This window comes from Rhea pennata, chromosome 2 (genome assembly GCF_028389875.1).
Source record: "Rhea pennata isolate bPtePen1 chromosome 2, bPtePen1.pri, whole genome shotgun sequence".
NCBI classification, from domain to species: domain Eukaryota; kingdom Metazoa; phylum Chordata; class Aves; order Rheiformes; family Rheidae; genus Rhea; species Rhea pennata.
This window is the reverse complement of record NC_084664.1, coordinates 8,067,794-8,088,299: the sequence shown is the minus strand read 5'-3', so window position 1 is coordinate 8,088,299 and position 20,506 is coordinate 8,067,794. Positions and strand designations below refer to the sequence as shown.

At 38.4% G+C, this 20,506-nt stretch overlaps 1 protein-coding gene across 14 annotated transcripts in view; it reads left to right on the top strand.

Moving 5' to 3' along the window:
• KMT2C (lysine methyltransferase 2C) overlaps positions 1-20,506 on the top strand; it is a 201,785-nt gene that overhangs the window by 54,911 nt on the left and 126,368 nt on the right. For all 14 annotated transcript variants that reach the window (XM_062568808.1, XM_062568817.1, XM_062568814.1 and 11 more), the window contains exon 3: positions 9,313-9,451. In XM_062568808.1, coding sequence (XP_062424792.1) covers positions 9,313-9,451 — 139 coding nt within the window. The remainder of the gene's footprint in view (positions 1-9,312; positions 9,452-20,506) is intronic.

Below are 20,506 nucleotides of genomic sequence, written 5' to 3'. Positions count from 1 at the left end.
TTCTATAATCTCATTTATAAAAAGAGGCAGAAGTGGAACCAAAGCAGGGTGAGCTCTGAGTCTCTACTGTAGCTATTTCAGTGTGGCTGATTATCCCTGCCAACTAGAATGATTTCTAAGTCTTGCCCATTTTTACTACGTTCACTGCATTATAAATGAATGTCGACTTCTAAAGCATGGAAAGACAGGAGGATTCAGAAAAATCTTTCTGGAACTAAGCCCAACTTTTTCCTAAACATGCCAATGGCGACTGCATCTACTGTATCGATAGGCTTTTGGATTCTTGTCACCATGGCGAGATGCTTCTTTCCATCCCCCAGCAGCCCTGCTGCGCTGATTTCTTAGACTTTCTTCCTTTGGGGCTGCACATTGGTCTTTCCAGCTGTTTCAGATCTGTGTTGCTTACAGCCTATTTCTTTCCCCGTTTTTTCTTCTTCACTGGGGTTCCTACCAATGACTTTCCACCAGTATTTCTTTCTCCACCTGTTATCAGCAGCATAGATCCCTCCCATCATTTTAGCACCTGTCAATATTTTTCACCTTTCTAGCTATCCATAATGAAATCTATTATGAAATACTGTGTTTTGCTGTAGTTCCTCTTATTTTGCCCTTCTCTGCAAGAGAGTTTCTGTAATAACCTAAAAAGAAAGAAAAAAAAAAATACATGATAAGGTCTGGAAAATATGGATCTGTGTGTGTACACATGTATGTAAATTTAAAACTGCACATCTGAAGAAAGAAATAATACAATAAATATGTGTTGGTAAGATTTCTGTAGGCTTGGTGGCTCTTTGTTATAACTGAACACTTGGCTTCTGCTTCTGTTTTCATCTTGTATTAAATTCAGCATTCTAATTCTGTATTTAACTTGACTGAAACTGAATTCTGCGTGTTAATTCTTCAATTATTCTCTATTCTTTTTCAGAACACTTGTAAAACACGCAGCTCTTCTTTCAGTCTGTAATTCTTCCTGTCTTTGTGTCACATAAAAATGCTGAGATTCAGATTCTGATCTGGAAGAAAGCACAGTGAAATAAGTTTACTATAACTGTTGAGTCTCTTGGGAAACTCATATCTGTCAGGAATTCTGTTTATTCTTAGTACCATGTCAACGAATTCATAAAATAAATTAATAATTACTAACATTTGCTTGCCTGCCAAAATGATGTTTGGAAACATCCAAACTGATAAAACATATGTAGCAATCCAGGTGATTTTATGAACCAGTAGTTCTTTGCCCTGCATTATCATTAGACCCAGTGATGTTACCTGGCCAGTTGCTTTCTTGCTGGACTAGGTTAATAACGTCCTGAAGATAAATCTTCTTCTAATTACCCTCTTCTGTCTCAGGACAAAGCACAGAAGAACCAGAAACAACCATTTCTCAGTAAAGAAAGTTAATCTGTGTACAAGCTGCTAGGGAGTTTTCAACCAATTCAGGAGCTGATTGGTTTTGAAGCACCTTGAAAGAAGACTTCTTCCTGAGAAATTTATTGTAGGCCACTTGTTAGGGAAAATACACTCGTGCTTTATAACTGTATGAACTGTACTGAGCACAGGGAAATCAGTGGCAAAAACTCTCTAATTTGTTAACACCAGAGATTGACCTTTTGAAATCCATCTTGCCCATCCTTAGGCAGATACTTAGGCCTCATCAGTATACTAATTATCACTTCTAAAATTAATGAAAACACAAGACATGATATCACTGGTGGCATTGCCTGTAGGTTACATTTGTTCATAAATATTTTGGGCAAATATGTGCTTAAAAATGCACTTAAATATGTTCTAAGGCAATTAGTATTACTTGTACTCATAAAAAACATCTGTTTTCTGAGATCCCTTTTCTAGGTAGGCAACTGTCTCCTACCTGTCCAGTCACTGGAAGAACTAGCAGAAGCAAAGTATTTTGTTATTATTAGAAGTATTTTTGTTTATATTACAGTATTTGTTTGTAATAAGAAAACCAAATATGACAGGAAGTTACTTGGTATTTGCAATTAAATCTTCACAGGCTTAGTTGATAATAGCATTATAATCATACACGCTTAAAGTAGGTCATTTAGAAAATTGTGATTTTTGCCTTCTGAATGATGAGCTGTATGCCAGGTGTTTTGTGTCTTTATTTTGTAGTTAGTGGAATCTGTTACATGCAAGTAAATTCAAATTTCATGAAGTTTCTCACTGTGGAAGCTCTTTCTGAAATGCAACTTTTTTTTCCTTCTCCTGTTTTCTTCAATACTACTTTAGCAGTTTTGGTATCAAACTATGCTTTGCTAAACATAATCAACAGGTTTTTGAAGGAGTTTTCAAGGACCTCAGAACATTCAAATTTCACTTCCTGATGTTACTGCTGATGTGTCATTAGCGATACAATAGGGAAATTTGTTTTTACGTTATCAGTCAAATACAGTGAAATAGTCCACAACTTCATGTTTGTACCTTGTATGTCATGTACTCTTTTCATCATTGGAAATTGTGCTATTCTGTTAGGTTTTGGTTTTATGGATCTGTCATTTATTTATTTGGTAATAATGTGTTCAGGCTGACTCTCCAGTCTGATAGAAGAAATGTCAGGAAAATTCAGATCCCAGTCCTGCCTAATTAAAATGACAGTTTAAAACACATTGCCCTTGGAGTCCCATAGGGACCTGCCCTGACAACCCTTTTCTAGATCAGGTACAAAAAATGAGGTGAAGAAATCAGCTGGTTATAACCAAGTTATTCGCCCACCTGCGAAGCACTGAGTAGCAAACTGAATGACGGGGCCCTAAAATTCAGTATGAGTATATGGGAAGAAGCATTCAGGGGAAAGTAACCATCCTAATTTTGAACTAAGAGAAATTGGCTCTCCAGCAGCCAGCATCACCTGAGCAAGTGTTACTGGAGTTCTTTTGAGAATTGCAATGTCTAGTATAAGTCAAAGAAGCAGATCAAATTTTAGGAAATACTAGCAAAATAACAAGAAAACAAAGCGTCACTGTGGTTTTTTACTGCTGCTTTATAAATCCGTGGCATGACTATGTATTAAGTGCTGTGTGCAGTTCTATTTCCCCTCCTTAAAAAAGGACAGACTGTAATTGGGAAAGTATAGGAAAGGCCACCAAATATGATTTAAAAAATATATGTAATAGTTTTTGCGGGGAATAGCTAGGTTAAAAGAGTTCAGCCTGAAATGATGTGGCTGAGGAGGAATTGAATAGGGTTCCACAAAATGAGTGGCATGGAGAAAATGAACAGGGAATGATGATTCATTTTGTTCTGTAACACAAAAATTAAGAGACATCAAAGGCACTATTGGGTCATGTTCAGGGCATAAAGGTAGGTGCATTTGCTCACAGCATGTACTTAAATTACAGAACTCATTGCTACTGGATACTGTGGGAGTGAAAAACTTCAGAGAGTTTGAGGGGAAAAAAAGCTGAACAAAATCATGGAGAATTAATCAGATGAGTGCTACTAAATGCCACTTCTAGCTTAAGCAGCTCCTCAGTCACAGATCACTGGTAGCTGCTTATCCAGAACATGAAATAGTGGGTTTAGAATGACCTACATCACAGTTTAAATGGTCCGAAACAGAAAAATGTTTATTTTGTACTAGGTAGAAAATACACAAAATTGTTTCTGTATAAATTGTCCTTAATAAATAGAAATTTGGTTTGAAAGACAACTATTAAAATACACACTAAAGTATACAAAAGAGAGTAAATACATATTTTCTTCTTGTCCTATACAGTAACTATCACAGTAAGTAAATCAGTGTTGTGCCCTTCAAATGGCAAAAAAATAGGTATTTGGGGATCTTTTAAATGCAAATACAACATTTGCAACATGTGGGTAAAAAATGCTTCTGATGTGTTTGTGGATTTTTTTATTTATTGTTAACTGAACAAAATTTTAGAATGTCAGTCGAAGAAAGCGTTCCCCTGTCTCCAGAAACTAGGTCTTACAGTTATTTTTCTTGTCACACTCATACTTCAGTATGTTTTCTCCCTCTCTTCCCCTGGTTGTGTTTTTATTGTGAAAGAATATGCGGCTACAAACTTTCTGAAGCCCAAGTAAAGGCAGTAACTGTTAGCAACCGCCTCCTTCTGGGTGTCTTTAGCTGTAGTTTGGCTTGGCTCTGCGGAGTGCTGAGTGCTTGCTGGTGGTCTGCTTAGGACTGATTAGCCACAGAGTCTCCGCTTGTTTCCTCATTCTCAGCTGCTAAAAACCTATACATACAAAGTACTTGACAGTCCCTATTCCTGAGATACTAGAGGGAGAGGAAATGATGAGGCCACGTTGCTATTAAATTGCATCCTGAACAGTAACAGAGTTAAGAGCAATGACTGCTGGAGGTGCGTTCTCTGCATAAGTTAGGGAAGAAAATGCGACTTGTTAGTGTGTAGTACTAGATAGGCATTTTAAATTAATAATTTAAAGTCTCTGTTTCAGACCTTTTTTGTATTGTCGCTACACTGTCGTTGTTTATTCATCTGTCTGAACTACTTCTGGAAACTAGAGCATTTTGAAGTTACCTGTGCTTTTGTGGACTGCTACAAGGCTGTGTAAAATACCTTCCATGTTAAGTGTTGTTTTTTTTTTTTTTTTGCAGCAATACACCTTTCTGTGCAACGGTTATGATTACATTTGCTAGTAAAATCTTGTTACTCTTGCAGAAGGTCTAGGTTAGTAGCAGGTGAGATCACTGGAATATCCTTGCAGTATTTGGTGGTACTGGTACATTCCAACCTATAATACTTTCTCTTCTTATTGAGAGTTGGAGGCTCTGAACATTTGCATTGTTGTCTGCCAAAGGAGAAGCAAGTCTGACAGCAGGTTCTCAACCGCTAGATTGGTTCAGTAGTGAAATCATTGTGCCCAAACAGTGGTAGAATGTCTATTTTATGCTTATTATACCTGTCTTGACTTTTTATCATTGTTACTGCATACTAATCTAACAATATTTTGAAGGAGTTGGGTTTTTTTCTGGCAAAAGTCTTGCAATGTTTTCAGTTGTTGACTGGGACAATAGCTCTAACCTTCTTTTTAACTTTTGGTGTGCAGGTATGTTTTCATTGCCCTGTTGCCATAGCAGATGCACTTACACCACCCTGTCTGGCTCTGCGTTTACCCTCGTGGCTTGCAGAATAGCATCCTTTGATTAGTAGAAAACAGAAAAGGGTGGTTTGTGATAAAAGAGCAGATTAGACCTTTAGTCAGCGTTGCTTCATCGCTCTTGCTTCGTCATGTCCGCAAAGAAAGCTGTGATAACATAATGCAATTCCAGCCCTTGCTCGCCTCCGCTTTCCCGCAAGCGTACATAGGAGAGTCTTCAAGGGAAGCAGTGCTCCACAGGTGCGCTGACAAACACTGGCATTTTTGCCCATGAGTCTGCCTGGTGCATACCTTTTGCCATAACCTTTCTTCAGGGATCCGAAGATAGACCAAGAAAAGAGGAAATCGTCAGCATGTCCTAAAAATAGTAGGACGTAAGTAGGGAAACCCAACTAGTAGGACAGGAAAGTGGTTAATACAAGAAATCAGCTGAGAATTGTACATGGCATTTATTACTGTCTTTGAGTGTTCACTATGTTCTCCTCTAGGAAGAAGAATAAAAATAATCATTATGGGAAGGAATTTTTGAATTCTTAAAATACAGAACCTTTTTAGGGATTTTTCTCATGTGAAAAATTCCATTTGACTATACTGTAAACCCTAAAACCGTCTTTTCAACCTAAAGCCCAAAGCGTACGTCTTTCGGAGAAGGCGGTGAAAGTGTTAATTAGAAGTGAAGTTCTATAAACATGCTTTAAATCTTACTAATTCCAGTGACTTTCCTGAGTATCTGTCCTCTGTCTATGCGATTTTTTTTTCCTAGTATGTTACTTAGGTTGCAACACTTACAGAAGCCTCTGCCCTTCTGATGGCTGATCTGGGCAGAAGCCCCAGATTACTGCTAGCTGCTTGTTACAGTGTCTCTGGAAAGTGCCTCTTTACATCATGTCATGGGCTTTGTAAAGTGTTACTAGACTTCAGTCCATGTGCAATTTGATAAGCTGCTATTTATCTTGCATCTAGGTGTACTGGTACTTTACTCCTTGTACTTTGGGGATTTCTTTTAACGTTCTTAAGAAAAGAAAGCCCTTCTTGTCCTCACTAATCAGATGGGAAGGCATTATTTCTGTAATTGTCTTTAATTAAATTTTTTAAATTTCACGTTTGACTATTTTAATAGAGTAAATTAACTTAAAAAACCCTTACAAACAGATGGGAATTTTGCAGTCGGTTTTTTTCAATTCTCAGTTCCCTCACTACTTATATGTGGCGAAGACCTTAACTGTGACAGAAGCAGTCATGAAAATAGGATGCAGAACAAAGCCTTATATATGAATCTACAAATGAGCTTCACATTTTTTAATCATTTATGGTTCCTCATCTCCCAGAAACTTCAAAGTAGGATACTATAATGAAGTCATCTGAACATTCTTTAAATACAGTGAAAAGCAGTTAATGTGTAGTGCCAGATGCTTTCAAGAGCATTTTGGAGGCAGTGATAACAATATATGGGGCACCTTGCCCATGCTGGTGCTGTACTCCTGTATTGTAAGTCTGACTCGTGACATGTGTCCTCTGTGCTGGTCCTCAGGTTTCCTTTAGGAAAGCCTATTTACCTCTCATTCCTTTCACAGAGTTAGTGTGGCATACACAACTAATATAAATGTTATTTTCGTTATGTTTTCTCAGCACCATGTTTTCCATCTTCCACTGGCATATTGAGACACAGTTTGGTTATTATGGCAACAGCAGTAGAGATGATGTTTGTCTCATTTAGTATAATTTGGGTTCTTTCTTTTCTAGGGAAGCAAACAGCGGGGGGGGGAAATCACCATAAGGGTATAAGCTCATGGAGCTGTAGTGTACAATGAAACAATCTGCCTTCTCAGACAGTCCAGAATTCTTGAGGATGAGCTCGTGTCCATGAATTTTGCCTTTCTGGTGGTGTGGATGTGACAGGCCATTAACATACAATGAAATGAAAACTGGCAAAGTGTAATGACTTTTCTGTACTTTTAAGTCGTGCAGGCAAAAAATAAAGCAAAGTTCCTTTCACAGAGTTTAACTAGGTTGCATAAACTCTTAAAAAGATGGATCAGCAGCATGGTCATGATACCTGGCCATCTTCCTTGAGCGCTTTGTGTGAATCACCTAGGCTGTGCAGTGGGTTCTGGTTTTAGTGATTTGGGCTCTCCCTATCTTACAGATGTTTATAAATTCTACAAAAAATGCCATGCACCTTCCAGAGCACGTAACAGCTCTTCTGATATATAGTGTAATGGAATTCATACTTTCAACTGAAGCTGTATTTATAACATTTTGGGCACAAAATTGCTCTTCACATCCGGCAAACTCTGGAAGCTAACCAAAGATTGCTCTGAAAGGTTCAGCTAGACATTGCCTATTTCAGGAATCCCGTTCCAGGAATGATTGTAGGGATTGTGTGTTCAGACATTCAGACTTGCCACATACTAAGGGGGTTTTGTTTAGTTTTGGGTTTTTTTTGCACAGAGTAGGATATTTATTCAGTGTAAAATGATTGTCCGGCATTTTTTTTTTCAGGATAGTTTGGTGGGCTGGTCCTAAAGCAAGCCATTTGGCCTTGTGCCAGCTTGTCTATTTGGACCATTATTCAGACATATGTTACTGAATAGTTTAAATATGTGAAGCAGTTCCAGTTTACACCAGCTGAATATCTGGCACACCCACTCTTGTACAGGAATTTCTTATGCTCTTTTTTTAATTTCGTGATTCTCTTAAAATATGTTTTAGATGCCTTTACTGAGGATTTTGAACATTATACATCGTCTTCCTGAACAAGTTCACTCTAGGTTAAACAATTTTTTTTTCAATCTTTGTGCATCAAACAAGAAAATTTCCCCTTCTCCATCTGCTCTGATGGGCATGTAATTTTAATATTACAGACCAAGGAATGTTCTCCTAAAGCTGCAGTTTTATGATCTAAGAATTTTCCTCTTTCATTGTTCTTTTAAATAAAATTAAAGCTTGTAGCAGCTTTTAGCACTTGCCCACCCAATCTCACAGATTATTCTACCACTTGAATCATTTATCCTATGCAGTACTTGACTGTCCTTTGAAATGTTTGACTTCTTTTAAGAAGTGAGCGTATTCTGTTTTCTGCATGAATCATCTAAATCATCTGTTGCTTTAGTCTAGTTGGATTTATTTGAAACTGCTGTATACGTTCACTTTTCGGCGAAAAACCCATGTTCCTTGGAAGTTTTAATTAGTATGTGACATGTGACGCAGCTATAGCGGTGTGGACACTGACATAGGGAGGCCATCGTGTCTTAAACTAGATTAAGAACATCTGCCAGAGACCTGAGATTTTAATATTGTTTAGTTTTCAACGGAAATATCAGATTTTATCTCCTTCACAGCCTTGGGCAGCTCCCCTGTTCTTCATGGCACATTGCAGCATTTTCCCAACAAGTACTTGACTTGTTCAGTACAAAGGATGGAACGAAATGGGACCAGAATTTAGGTTGCACAAACATTGACAACCTGCTGTTTCATGTTTCTGAGCAGGAACAAACTTTCTAGATGAATAGAAGCAGTGTCAGTTGCTGATGCATGTATTTCTGCCTAATAACTAATCTAAATTAAAAGGATGTTGCAAAAACTGCTTACATTCCAATGCTTCAGCATGAATTTTAGGCTGGCATAAACCACTTTCCATCCTTCACCTCTTCAACCCTGTGCCAGTGTGGAGCTCTAGTCTAATAAAGCAATGAGCTAGTGCAGGGAATTGGATCAAAGTTAAAACTAATCTGGGAGAAAAAAGGTTAATTATAACCCAGATTATTGTAGTCACCCTGATGATTGTTCTGGGATGAAAGAGCAAGCACACAAGAGACGAGAGGAGAACAAGAGCTGCTTTTGGCAGCCCTATGAGCTTATGCTTGCTGAAAATGCATGTAAAATTGCAATCTCATATGAAAATGTGGTCATTTAACAACCTTCCTCCTCCTGCTCTATTTCTCATTACTACTGAACATCTTCAGTTCACTGTCAATATGCTATGTTTATGTAGAGAACTTGATAAGCATTCACTTCCATGCTTCAGTTAGATGTGAAGAGTGATACTTCCCCACTCTTTAATTTCGTTACGTCTAATAGAATAATAGTTGCATGGATTAATCTGTATATAAATAAATGCATGTTTGTATCACAAGAGAAAGCTTAATTTCAGCTCTTGTTTTTATGGTCAAAAGAAAGTAACTCATAACCTTTTCCCATTTTTTTAAACAGAAGTCAAAGAGCAATCTGCAGAAGAAGATGCCCAGACTGAAGTGGACAGCACCAAGCAGCTAACACCAATTCTTCAGCGCTCAGTATCTGAGGAGTCTGCAAGCTCTACTGCCTCTGTTGGTGTCGAAGCTAAAACCAGGTTAGTGAGCAGGGAGACAGATGCTGAGTCAGCGGCAGGGCTAGGGCTTGAGTAATGGGGTGCGGAGTGCTCCAAGCACAGGCTTGGGACACGCTACTGGTGCTTTGAAGCATTAGCAGCAGCCTGGGTCGGCATCTGCTGTGTTTGAGACTGATGGCTTAATTAGCGTATAGGGAGATCAAGGTGAAAAGCATGTTTCTTGAGTGCTGTCCTCAGACTGCACTGGAAAACCCTAGAATTGCAGGATAGTAACGGTTTAAATTAGAACATAGAAGAGAAAGGAGAGAAAATATGATTACTGAAGTCTTCTTGCTGAGAAAATGATGTATTAACAAATTCGTATTACAATTATTTCTGAAGTTTGTGTTTATATATTTTCAGGAACAAAATACAAAAAATTTCCTGTCATCTCTACTATCTTTTTCCCGACTTCAGAGTTTATAATACAGAAATTAATGTTTGTATTTTTCTTCTCAGTTTTTTAGTCAATATAAATTACCCATAAAGCAGTGAAAGTACCAATTATGTAATATGAAGAAAACCAAAACACATTGTATGTGATCACTTTTGAAACCATACCACAGAATTCTGGCAGAACTTCTCTATTTAAGCTCTTGTACAGGTTTTAACCCCATACAGGTCTGTTCTGCTGCAGAGATTGTTACCATTTTTGTGACAGTTTCAGGTATAACGATATTTTTGACCGATTTGGAGAGAATAATCTTAGTGATTTTGCTTCCTCTTAACCTCTTCCCCATACAAAAAAAACTTACTTCATCTATTTGCTTTGCTAATCATTTTCATACTTTACAGATTCACAGGTTTGTTAGTTGCTAGTAGATATTTTCATTTTTACTGAAAGTTTCAGTAAAATAAATCTTTGGAATTGAAAACACAAAAGCTGTTTTAATGGAATTTTCCTAAGCTATTATTAAATTGTGGTGAATATGTAGAACAATTTCAACTGAACAGGTGTTTTTGTTCTTTATTTTATCCTGTTCAGGGTTGTTTGCAAGAGTTGTTCTTAGAACTGTTTCATCTGCTCTCTATGTTTCTCAAGGTTACGTTATTGTTGTTATCGTGAGCAGTTGATTACAGTGTTTTCCCTAGCCATAAACTTGTTTCTTACAGGCTAGACAACAGTCATCCAAGAAAACCTCTGCATGATTCTGAGCCAGGCCTTGTTTGCGCTCAAGTTATTAATTCTGCTAATGAAAGGTGTAGATTTTGATTAGTTGAGAGTGAAAGTATATTATGGCTGCAATTTTTGGCTGATCAGAACATAAAATGCTGAATGCTACTGTTTTTCTAATTAAAATAACAAAGATCAGACCCTATCTTTGATATTTTGGAAGGAAATGTATTAAAGGAAGTGAAACAGATAACTGGGAGTCTAAGGTTTTTCAGATTCCAGATAGTTTTGGTTTGAGATTTGGATGCAGAATTAGTATCATGTTAATTGCAGAAGTGGTTGATGTCCTCATAACAACATTTAAAAAAAAAATCTCTGGCATATTTGGCACCGCATTGTGAATCCTAACAGAAGGAGGCTGTTAGCCAGAAGGAGAACCTGGACTGCATTTTCGTGATCTATTGGCTGTATCATTGTCGGGAATGTGGTGGTGACACATCTCTCGTGCCTTTTAGCTGTGGAAGGACTGGATTCTGAGTGACTTGACTCTGTCCTCTTAGAAGGAAGGGAAGTGTGTGAAACAGCGTACACTGAAGGCTTTGAGATCTCTTGTGTTACAGTGGAGAGGTTCAGGATAAGGTGTGACTCCTTGGAGATTTGAAACCTATAACGTGGGGAGACAATTCTGAAGCTGGTTTCCAAGTTGCGCTCATCAGTTTCATCACATGTCATATAAGCTTTTTTGATTCCATTGTGTAGTGTAAGTAATGGAAATGTTTATATATTTAGAAATAAATTGATATGTGAGGCATAGAAAAATCACAGAAATATATTGAAACAGGCAATGCAGCAATTACTTAGAATACAGAAAAGTAGTAAAGCCTCTACCAGAAGTAGATGCAGATGTGAGTACAGTTACCTCTTTGATAGTAAAGATAAAGGAGTTAAGGAGAGGCATGTGGGGCATAAAACGAAGTCTTTTGCTAAACTAAATTTCCTATTGAAACATATTAATTATAACACAGGTAGGGATGCATCACAACTGGGACAGGCAGATTTCAGTAGGTGAGAAATTAGCCAAAGCTGTTACTTGTATAGTATTTTTTTTTCTATCTCTCTTGAGCTGAGGGTAAATAAGAACATCTAAGAGGAAGGTGATTGCGAAGATGGTCAGTTCTGGAACCTGAGGTGCATGGTACAGAGCAGGATGAGTGTACATGGGAGTCCATGAGAATTAACCACAAATCAGATTGAGGGGAAAAGATTCAAGAACAAATTTAGGTTAGGATTAGTACTAAAAAACCAATGTGCTGAAGCCATTAAAATAAACAGTATCTGAGCCATAGTGGGGTAAGGAGAGAGTGTGTGCGCACGTGCATGTGTGCATGGGCTTAGAAGCAATGAGTAAATGACTGACCACAAGTGAGGAGGGGCAGTAGCATCAAGTAAAGATGAAGTACCCAGCCTGGCAGTGATAAAAGTAGTGCTGCCAACTCTATATATTATGAGTGTCATGCTTTTTGGAGCCTTTTCCTTTGTTTCTTCTCTTTCAATAAGCTTTGTGAGAAACCTGTCAGCCCAGGACTTACGGCTGAGCAGAATCCAACTTCTTTGGAAGGAATCTGCTCCTTGCGCTTGTGCTGCCTGCAGAGAGCAGGGGAAGTGGAGCCCGTGGGGCAGGCAAGCAGCCAGAACCTGGCTGCGACTTATAGCAGAGCCCACTGTGACCTTCCTCCTTTCTTTCCCACATTGTTAGCTCCAAGCGTTAAAAGCTCAAGAGAATGACCTTAAAAGCACAATTTAATAGAAACACAAAACACCTTTAGATTGATTTTATTCTTCTTGAACTGAGACTGTAAATTGCATTAATTGCATGATTCCGGTCTTTTTGGCATAATTAAAAAGACTATTCATTCTTAAAATAAACAAATAGAAAAACTGAGGTTTTCATACATTTGTTTTGTTTATTTTAGTAGTCTGGTATGCTGAATGCCTACTCATATGAAACTCCTACCACGTTGAAAGTGTATCAGTTTTATTACAGCCCAATTGCACCTTTTCCCCTTATTTGATTGTTGCTGCTGCTAAGATCAAATTTATAGTCTGGAGATGGAAGACAGGGTGCTTTATTTCATAGAATAGAAGTGGTTGGTGAATATCTGCTTGTTACATGAACAGAAAAAATAAGGTGAAAAAGCAGGAGTGGACTTCTTTCTTCTTTTTTTAATCTTCAAAGGAAGAGTAATATAAAACTCCTTGCAGCACTCAATAGAAATTGTGGACTGGTATAGAGATTATCTAATCTAGACAGAACAACACTGCACTGATAGCAAAGATCTTTAGTCAGGAGACAGTTGGATTTAATGTACAGAAACATGATAAAATTGTTTAAGTTGCAAAGTCAAATACATGTTTTAGGAAATAGCAGAATTAAGTTTATTTATCAAACTCTTAATTATTTTTTTTATCCACATGTATTATGAACAAAAATCAGAAATTTGTTCATGCTTTCTTTATAGATCCTGTTTCCTTGAGCTCTGATTATTCTCACCGTTTTGAGTTTCTCCAAGTGGCCCACAACTTTCCTGATGGATGGAATGCATATTGCACAAAGGAGGCCTAAGGAAGGTTTCACAGGCAGCTCTAATTATGGCATTTTAATGATTGACATTGGGACCGTAATGAGTCTGTGGTGCTTTCCTGTAGAACTTACCACTATTAAAAAAAAATAGGCACCTCATGTGACATTTGACACTTGTGACAGCCAGGCTGAAGCCTTTTAGAGCTGTTGCATAGTCCTTCACTACTTGAGTTACGCTGTTACATAAGTTGCTCCAGCTGTGACAACCACATTTAGAAATTTTCCCTGCCCTAACGTGAGCGGGTTCCCTACATGTAAGGAGTCTCACTTTCAGCCCCTGATTGCCTCTCACAGATGGATGGTTTTAGGCAGTTTCTCTCTCCCATCCTACTTAGGTTGCCTCTCTTCACAGGTTTCTGCCCAGATGCTCACACGTGGCTACCCTGCACTTGTGGGCAGCAAGCCTGGCTCTGGCAGGTCGGATCTGTTGGCTCTTTGGACATATGTTCTTTCCTCTGAGACGTGGCATTCAGACAGATAGGGGCATCCCATGGCCTGGGTTTCATAGCTGGCGGTCTGTCAGGCCGTGCTGAAGTACTGATAGCAGTTCTTGTTACGCAGCATCTTGTGTAGACGAAGCTCAGGAGTGGATGAGATGCTTTGTCAGAGGATTTCACAGATACATGCTGATGAAAAACTATCATAAGAGCCTGGAAGCTTTAATTCTATTTCAGTATTTAGCAAGTATGTAGCCCTCTGTCCATTTCTTCTAAGTTAGACCTTTTCTATATTTTTTTTCCTCCAGGCTGTCTCTGTCAGAATCTTGTCTTCTTTCATATTGCTCGCGCCTCATCATATTCCCATTATCCTTGCTTTTCCAAACCTAGTTTCAGTGTCATGTCACAGTTTCCTCTTCTTCAGTTCCTTACACTCCTCACTACCTTCATGGGTTCCCAAACAGATGTTTGTCACATGATATTTCCTCTCACCTCTTATTCTTTTATTCATTTTTCTAGTCAACTGAGGCTGTGTTCTTTTCCTGTTTCCTTGGCTTTCTGTATGATACATGTTATTCCCAACTGTCACTTGTCCTGTTTCCTCCATCACCTCTCATTTCACTTGTACATTAGGTCTTCTGTCTTGCCTTGCGCATTTGTTCATAATTCCTTTCTTTGGTTCCACTTCAAGTATCAGAAATTACTTTCCTGCTTTTTCCTCCTCCATTACTCTACATAAAATTGAAATTTTTCTCCCCTTCATATCTGAATTGGCAGGCAGATGACTGATGGAAAGTACAGGCAATTTAAATAGATCGCTCTACAAAATCTGGGCTTGCAGCAGAGCCATTAACTGTAGTTGCAGAGATGATCCCCACGAGTGTCTCTAACCTTTGGCTAAAATGTGTTCATTCACAGTGTAAGGATGCTGCGTATGGAGTCTGCTTTCACCTGGAAACTGAGAGCAAATAGAGCGTGAAGAGTGAAGAGACTATTTTTGAACTTGTAGCATTGATGTGTCAAAGCTTTGCTTGAGCACATATGATTTACTTGGTAAGATTAGAAACATTAGGAAAAGTTTTTAGTGATTTTCATAGAGTTACAGAAAATGCATCTATAATTTCAGAAATGGATGTAGTAAAACTAGAAACGATTCACAGAAAAGCAGAAAGAGTGATCAGAGATGTGGAATAGTGTTCATATGGAGACTAGTTAAATTAGAGCCCTTCAATCTGCAAAAGAGACACTGGAGGAAGAAGTACTAGAGTTGTCCGAAGCTGTAGGTGCTGTGAGGAGGGTGACTATTTATTGATTCAGTTTGTTTTAATGCAAGAAACTGGAGGTCATCAAGTGAAACTTGCGGGGGCCAGGATCAGAAGAAGAGGAGGTGGTTCTTTACGCAGCAGGTAGCTGTGTAATGGAAATCCTTGCAAAAGGGTGTTACGGATGCCTAAAAGTGTGTGTGGACTGAAGAACAGATTGTAAGAGAAGCAGAAAAGTACTAAATGTATATAGGAATCTCACCTGGTTTAGGAAGGTTCTGAACTGAAAACACTTGGAGGCATGGAAAGTACATATGTTAGCCCTTTTCTCTAGTATTACTTGTGTATCTGCTTATCCCGTTTCTAACCCTGGCTGTGTTGGGCTGGCTAGACCTTTAATCTGACCCAGTAGAGTTTTCTCAGCAGAACCCCACTCTGTTGCATATCAAATCTCTTCTGTATTCTCAGAGAAAAGATCACATAAAATTTTGAGTTATCCAAAACAGTATGCTTTTTCATTCTCTAATATGACTAAACAATTTTGATGAGTTTTATGAAAACCACCTTTGTTTAAAGCAGCTCGGTATGCGTTAAATTGCAGCAATTTTCTGGTGATAAGACCCAGCTTAGTGTTTTTATGAAGTTGCCTGAGACAAATATGCTAAGTGATGCTGCCCTCTCTGTGAGGGTTATGCAGTGCTGCTGTGTGCTATATTTTCATTTGCCCAGACATGCAATTTGGCTTGAACAGACAGTAGTTACGGGATACAAGGACACACTGAAGAGAAAAACACAGAACTTTTTTCCTTTGAGTTTTGTCGCTCACAGGTTAAATCTCCTTCTCACAAAATTAAATGAAGTATCACCTTTCAGGTATGCTCACAATTGTTGTCTTCTATGTGGATTTTTTTTTTTCTTACAGAGAAAGAGTCAGTTCAGTTAGACATTAAAGACTGATTTCTAGATGCCCATGGAGTAGACCTTTGAATTCCCTTAGCATCGTCTTTCTGATAACCCCTCCTGTACTTAGAGTATGTTAAGCTATCCCAGCGGAACTTTAAACATATGTTTAGATTAAAGCTGACACATATTAACTGTGTGTAAAAACATATTTTCTTCTTTTTAAAATCTTAAAATGTCAGTAAAATGAGTTTTGTTGGTGATGATGCATTTAGGGGGTAATGTTTGCTTTCTTTCAAATGGGAAGAGTATCATTAGATTGCTTGTATGGCTGAAAACTCCAACTGTGCTGATTTGAAAAAGATTGGAAAACAGTTAATATCTAATTGCTTTTTGCATTTTGAAACTGAAAAAGAAAAGCTTCATATGAAGCCCTGTGAATCCCTCCTCCATTTTGAAAGGAATTGTCTATGTAAGCTAAATATTCATTTTTAAAACAGCTACGTAATAGTAGAGTGTGTCAAACTACTTGAAAAGTGTAAGTTGTTTGTGATCCAGTTTCCTGTTGGAAGGAGGACGCTCTGCATTTAAAACATGTTTAAATACAGTTTACATCTGAGAACTTCTGCATCTTCCTCTTTGTACTGTCTTCGTTTCTGTATATAATTCTGTCTTTAGTATCCTTAATTCAGAGGGTGATTTATTGGTTTGCTAACGCTGTATCAGTCTTAAATTCTAGTGCGTTGTGTAGTGAGATTTATCCAAAGTTTGCTTTGGTAGTTTTGCTTCAAGCCTCTTTGTTATACAGCTGCAAACGTTCACAGGAGCTCTGGAGTGTTTTGATGAAGGTGGAAAGACAGTATTCCATAATTCCGTAAGCTTTATAATAACTTAATAAAATACCTCTGTGAATAGCTTGCATGCATTATAACTTGCACTGACACAGACTTCTGGCATTATTTTAACCTGGAATTTTTTTCCAGTTAAAATACAGCTTTCAGGTCTCCCTTTGGATTTATGTAAATGATACAATATTGCATCTTCACTAAAGAAAAGAACAGTTTTCTCTTTAAATAACACAACATAACTGTCAGTGAAGGCAAAATAGTTTGTACTTCAGTACAACTTGGCATAGCTAAGTAAATAATAAGTCCTCTCTAGTGTTTAAGTTAGCCTTTTAACATGTGTTAAAACTACTAACAATGTTAGCTGGCAGACGAATTCTCAAGGCCAGTTTTCATCAGTCTACCTCATTAATCAGTATAAACGATGCTCTGAAACTCTGTTTTTCTCCTAAATGTTCCATTTCATTGTGTTAAACTAATTTTTAAGGATGAAAAATAAATACAAAAACATTTGAAATTTATGCAACAACTTAGCCTATCCTACACAAGCCAAGGGTTTCACCTTTCAAAAATGCTAAAATGTATGTGAAAGAGACATCATGAAGGCATTTTCAGATGTTGAGGAAAATTATTGCATAATTCCTTAAAAGAAAATCTTATAGCAAATATCAAATGATATCCTCCTCACCAGTTTTTCCTATTTGGTGATAAGAAAGCTAAGTAGGGCACAAACCACAATGAACATTTCAACCCAAAGGTTGAATGAAATAGATTTTTATTTTTATGCCTTCCAAAATTGTGTATTTTCGGGGCATTATTGTGGCACGTGGCAGCAGTGATCATCCATGATCTAAGTCTGTTATGGTTACAGCTAATGGAGCATGTTAGAGTTGCCATGACGTGGGTTTCCTCAGATTTAATACAATGCCCTTTGCTGTTTAAACAGCAGCAACAACCTCTGCTTTTAATAACTGGATTATCCCCACAGCAGAGAGGCTGTGGGATTTTATTTAATCCCTCACCCCTTTACCATTCAGTACTAGAAGTCTTGTATGCCTTGAAGCATCTTACTGACAGATGTGCAGAACACAGGCTGCTTGCTTTCTTCCTTGGCATTCAGCTGCTCAGAGATCCTGGAGACAATAAGGGAATCACAAAGGTGTGGATGTCGGTGAAGGAATATTGGTGAAGTTATTCCTAGGAAAAGGAGAAAGGTAGATTAATTCCACCAGCTTTGTACACAGTGCTGTAGATGACTGGCGCATCCCCACATCATTACAGGTTGTCCTCCATTCTACTTTCGTATGAAAATTAGGAAAGAGAATGAAGGTGCATGTCTAATAATGTTGAGCCACGCTAATTCATGTGGACCAGTCTGAAGATTTCTGCTTCCAGTGCAGCAGTCCTCTTGTGGACACATCTGTGTAGATTGGAGAGATACGGGACACCATGTAAACAGAGTGTTTTACTTCAGTCAGTCTGCACATCTGCTTATTGTCAAAGAGTCTTGGCTGCCACTGGATACCCCAGTGCCATTTACCGACTTAGAAGGATTCAGGAAGAGCTTGTGCATACTTTTGGGAGTTTAACTACAGGGGCACTTAATGCTCTTGAAATGTAGATAATCCTGATGGCTTATTTCTGTTAAGAAAGTTTTGAGGATAGTTGGTTTTACCTTGATTCCCTAAATGAGTATTTGCAGGCAAGCCAGAAGATGTTTTCTGGTTGTGATTTAATATTGTGCAACCAGTTGCCCAATCTTTCATGTGTTGAAATGAAATCCTTTGAATAGGAAAGGCTGCGTTTTAGGACAAGTCCTAATGACTGCAAGTCATCGGTTGAGCAGAGGAAATGGTGGCTGTTCTCCCTTCCTCCAGGATTAACTGACTAGGGCATTCGCTTTGCTTTTGTTGAGATGTGGATTGGGGAGGATTGTAGCATCTTTGATCCTTGTAAGGGAGCTGAGTAAGTTCTTCTTGCGGAAGAGAACATTTAAGTTGATTCAAACAACTTAATGAAATTAAGAACTTGCAGAAGAAAATGGCTCTGGTAGAGGGCTGAAATCGGCACATTTCTTGTCAGAAAGTACATTTGGGGCACCTTATGAGATAGTTTGTGTCTCGTTTAATGGCTTGGCAGGAGCAGACATCAGTTGTAGACATTGGCCTTACTGCCTTTTATCACTTCTCCTTAATCCAGTTGAAAGTCTGTTTGGTTTTGAACATTTTTTTTTCTATCTGCATTGTATATAAAGTTGTGTGCATACAAATGTATGAAACCAGTTGAGATGAGGTGCTGTACAGAAGCACTTACTGGTAATGAGTCACCTGTGGAATTTTAAAGGTTTATAAAAAGAATTTGTTCTAGAAAAACTTAGGAATTAAGGTGAAGTTACAAACAGTGAATTTGTATTTTGGTCTGGAGCAGCATAAATATATTTTAAATGCAGTATTGGTGAGCTTGTTCTTTCCTTTTTGCCCCCCCCCATAACTTACAGAAAAAAAAGTACAACATCATCCCGTGCATGTTACCCCGTTTTACATTAGTCTGTTCTGAAAATATGTTAATTATGGTAACAGATCTAGGGCTTGAGCTTAAGTGTTTCCAGTGTCTCCATTTCATGATCTTTGGTGTGAGAACTCTGTATCGCAGATTGAGGTCCTCTGATTGAATGCTGACACACAGTAATTTTTGAAGTATTTTCTGCTATCCACAGATAATATAATTTAAAAACCCTGCCTTCTGCCCATACAGACATAGTTGCTCATGAAGTATTTTAAGCTAAGGCTTACATGGTGGAATTGGCCACTTTGTACTTGATGACAAATGGATGATACAAGGCATTGAGAAGCGAGGGAAGCTGCTTCCCCGCTGCAGTTGTGTTTGGCCTCTGGGCGCTAGCCAGGGAGCCCGCTGGCGTGTTCCTTGCTAGGTGCTGGGTACCCAGAGATTTAAAGGCCTTTTGCTTGCTACTTCACCCCGTTAAAAGGGAGAAACTTTATTTTTTCCTCTCCTGTCTACCTCAGACCACCAGTCTTTCAGCAGGACCCTAAGAGTGTGCGAGTGCTGTGCGTAATATTTTTTTTTAATGCAACCTGTCTATTGGGGAGCCATTAGTTAAGGATTCCCCCTCCCCGCCGTGATCGTTCCAGTGCCTGCTCCGGCCCCAGCTTTGTGCCCCAGTAGCGGTGTCCCCAGCCATGTGATTGCCCAGAGCCCTCCAGCTGTCGGTGCTGTGCCAAGGGGAGGCCGGGACGCTCAGGCACGGGAGGTTCCTGCGCCAGGAGCTGTGATACATGAGCTGTCTTACAGATGCCAGGAAGCTCTACATTGCCCTTGCTTTAAATGTTAGCTTAATAACTTCTTTAAAGTGTTTTTTTTTATTCTTATTATTTCTCTTTTAGAAATCTTAATGATGTGATCATGTTTGTAACTTCTATGCTTTAAGGAAACAGTGTTGTTTGTTTAGTCATAATTATCCTCAAGTCTTTTGTTAAGGATTTTATGGTCAATCTGTCCTAACAGGATATATGAATAATTATTTATTCCACTGTGGATAATTTTGTATCTACTGAAATTTAGATACTGTTGTGCTGCCTGTTAAAATCTCTTTAAGTTTCCTCCCAAGTCTCTCTGGTCTTACCTAGCATGAGTAGCTTTGCTGCCCCTTTCATATACGCCCTACCTGTAAGGTCAGATCAGGTTTCACCCGTAGTCTTGCAGGGTATATTCACTGACATACAAATAATCATGTTTTTGTTGTTTTACCATGTTAAAAGTAAGTTATAAAGCAGGAAGTTGTACCGATCAGCTATAACTACTTAGATTTCCTCTTTTT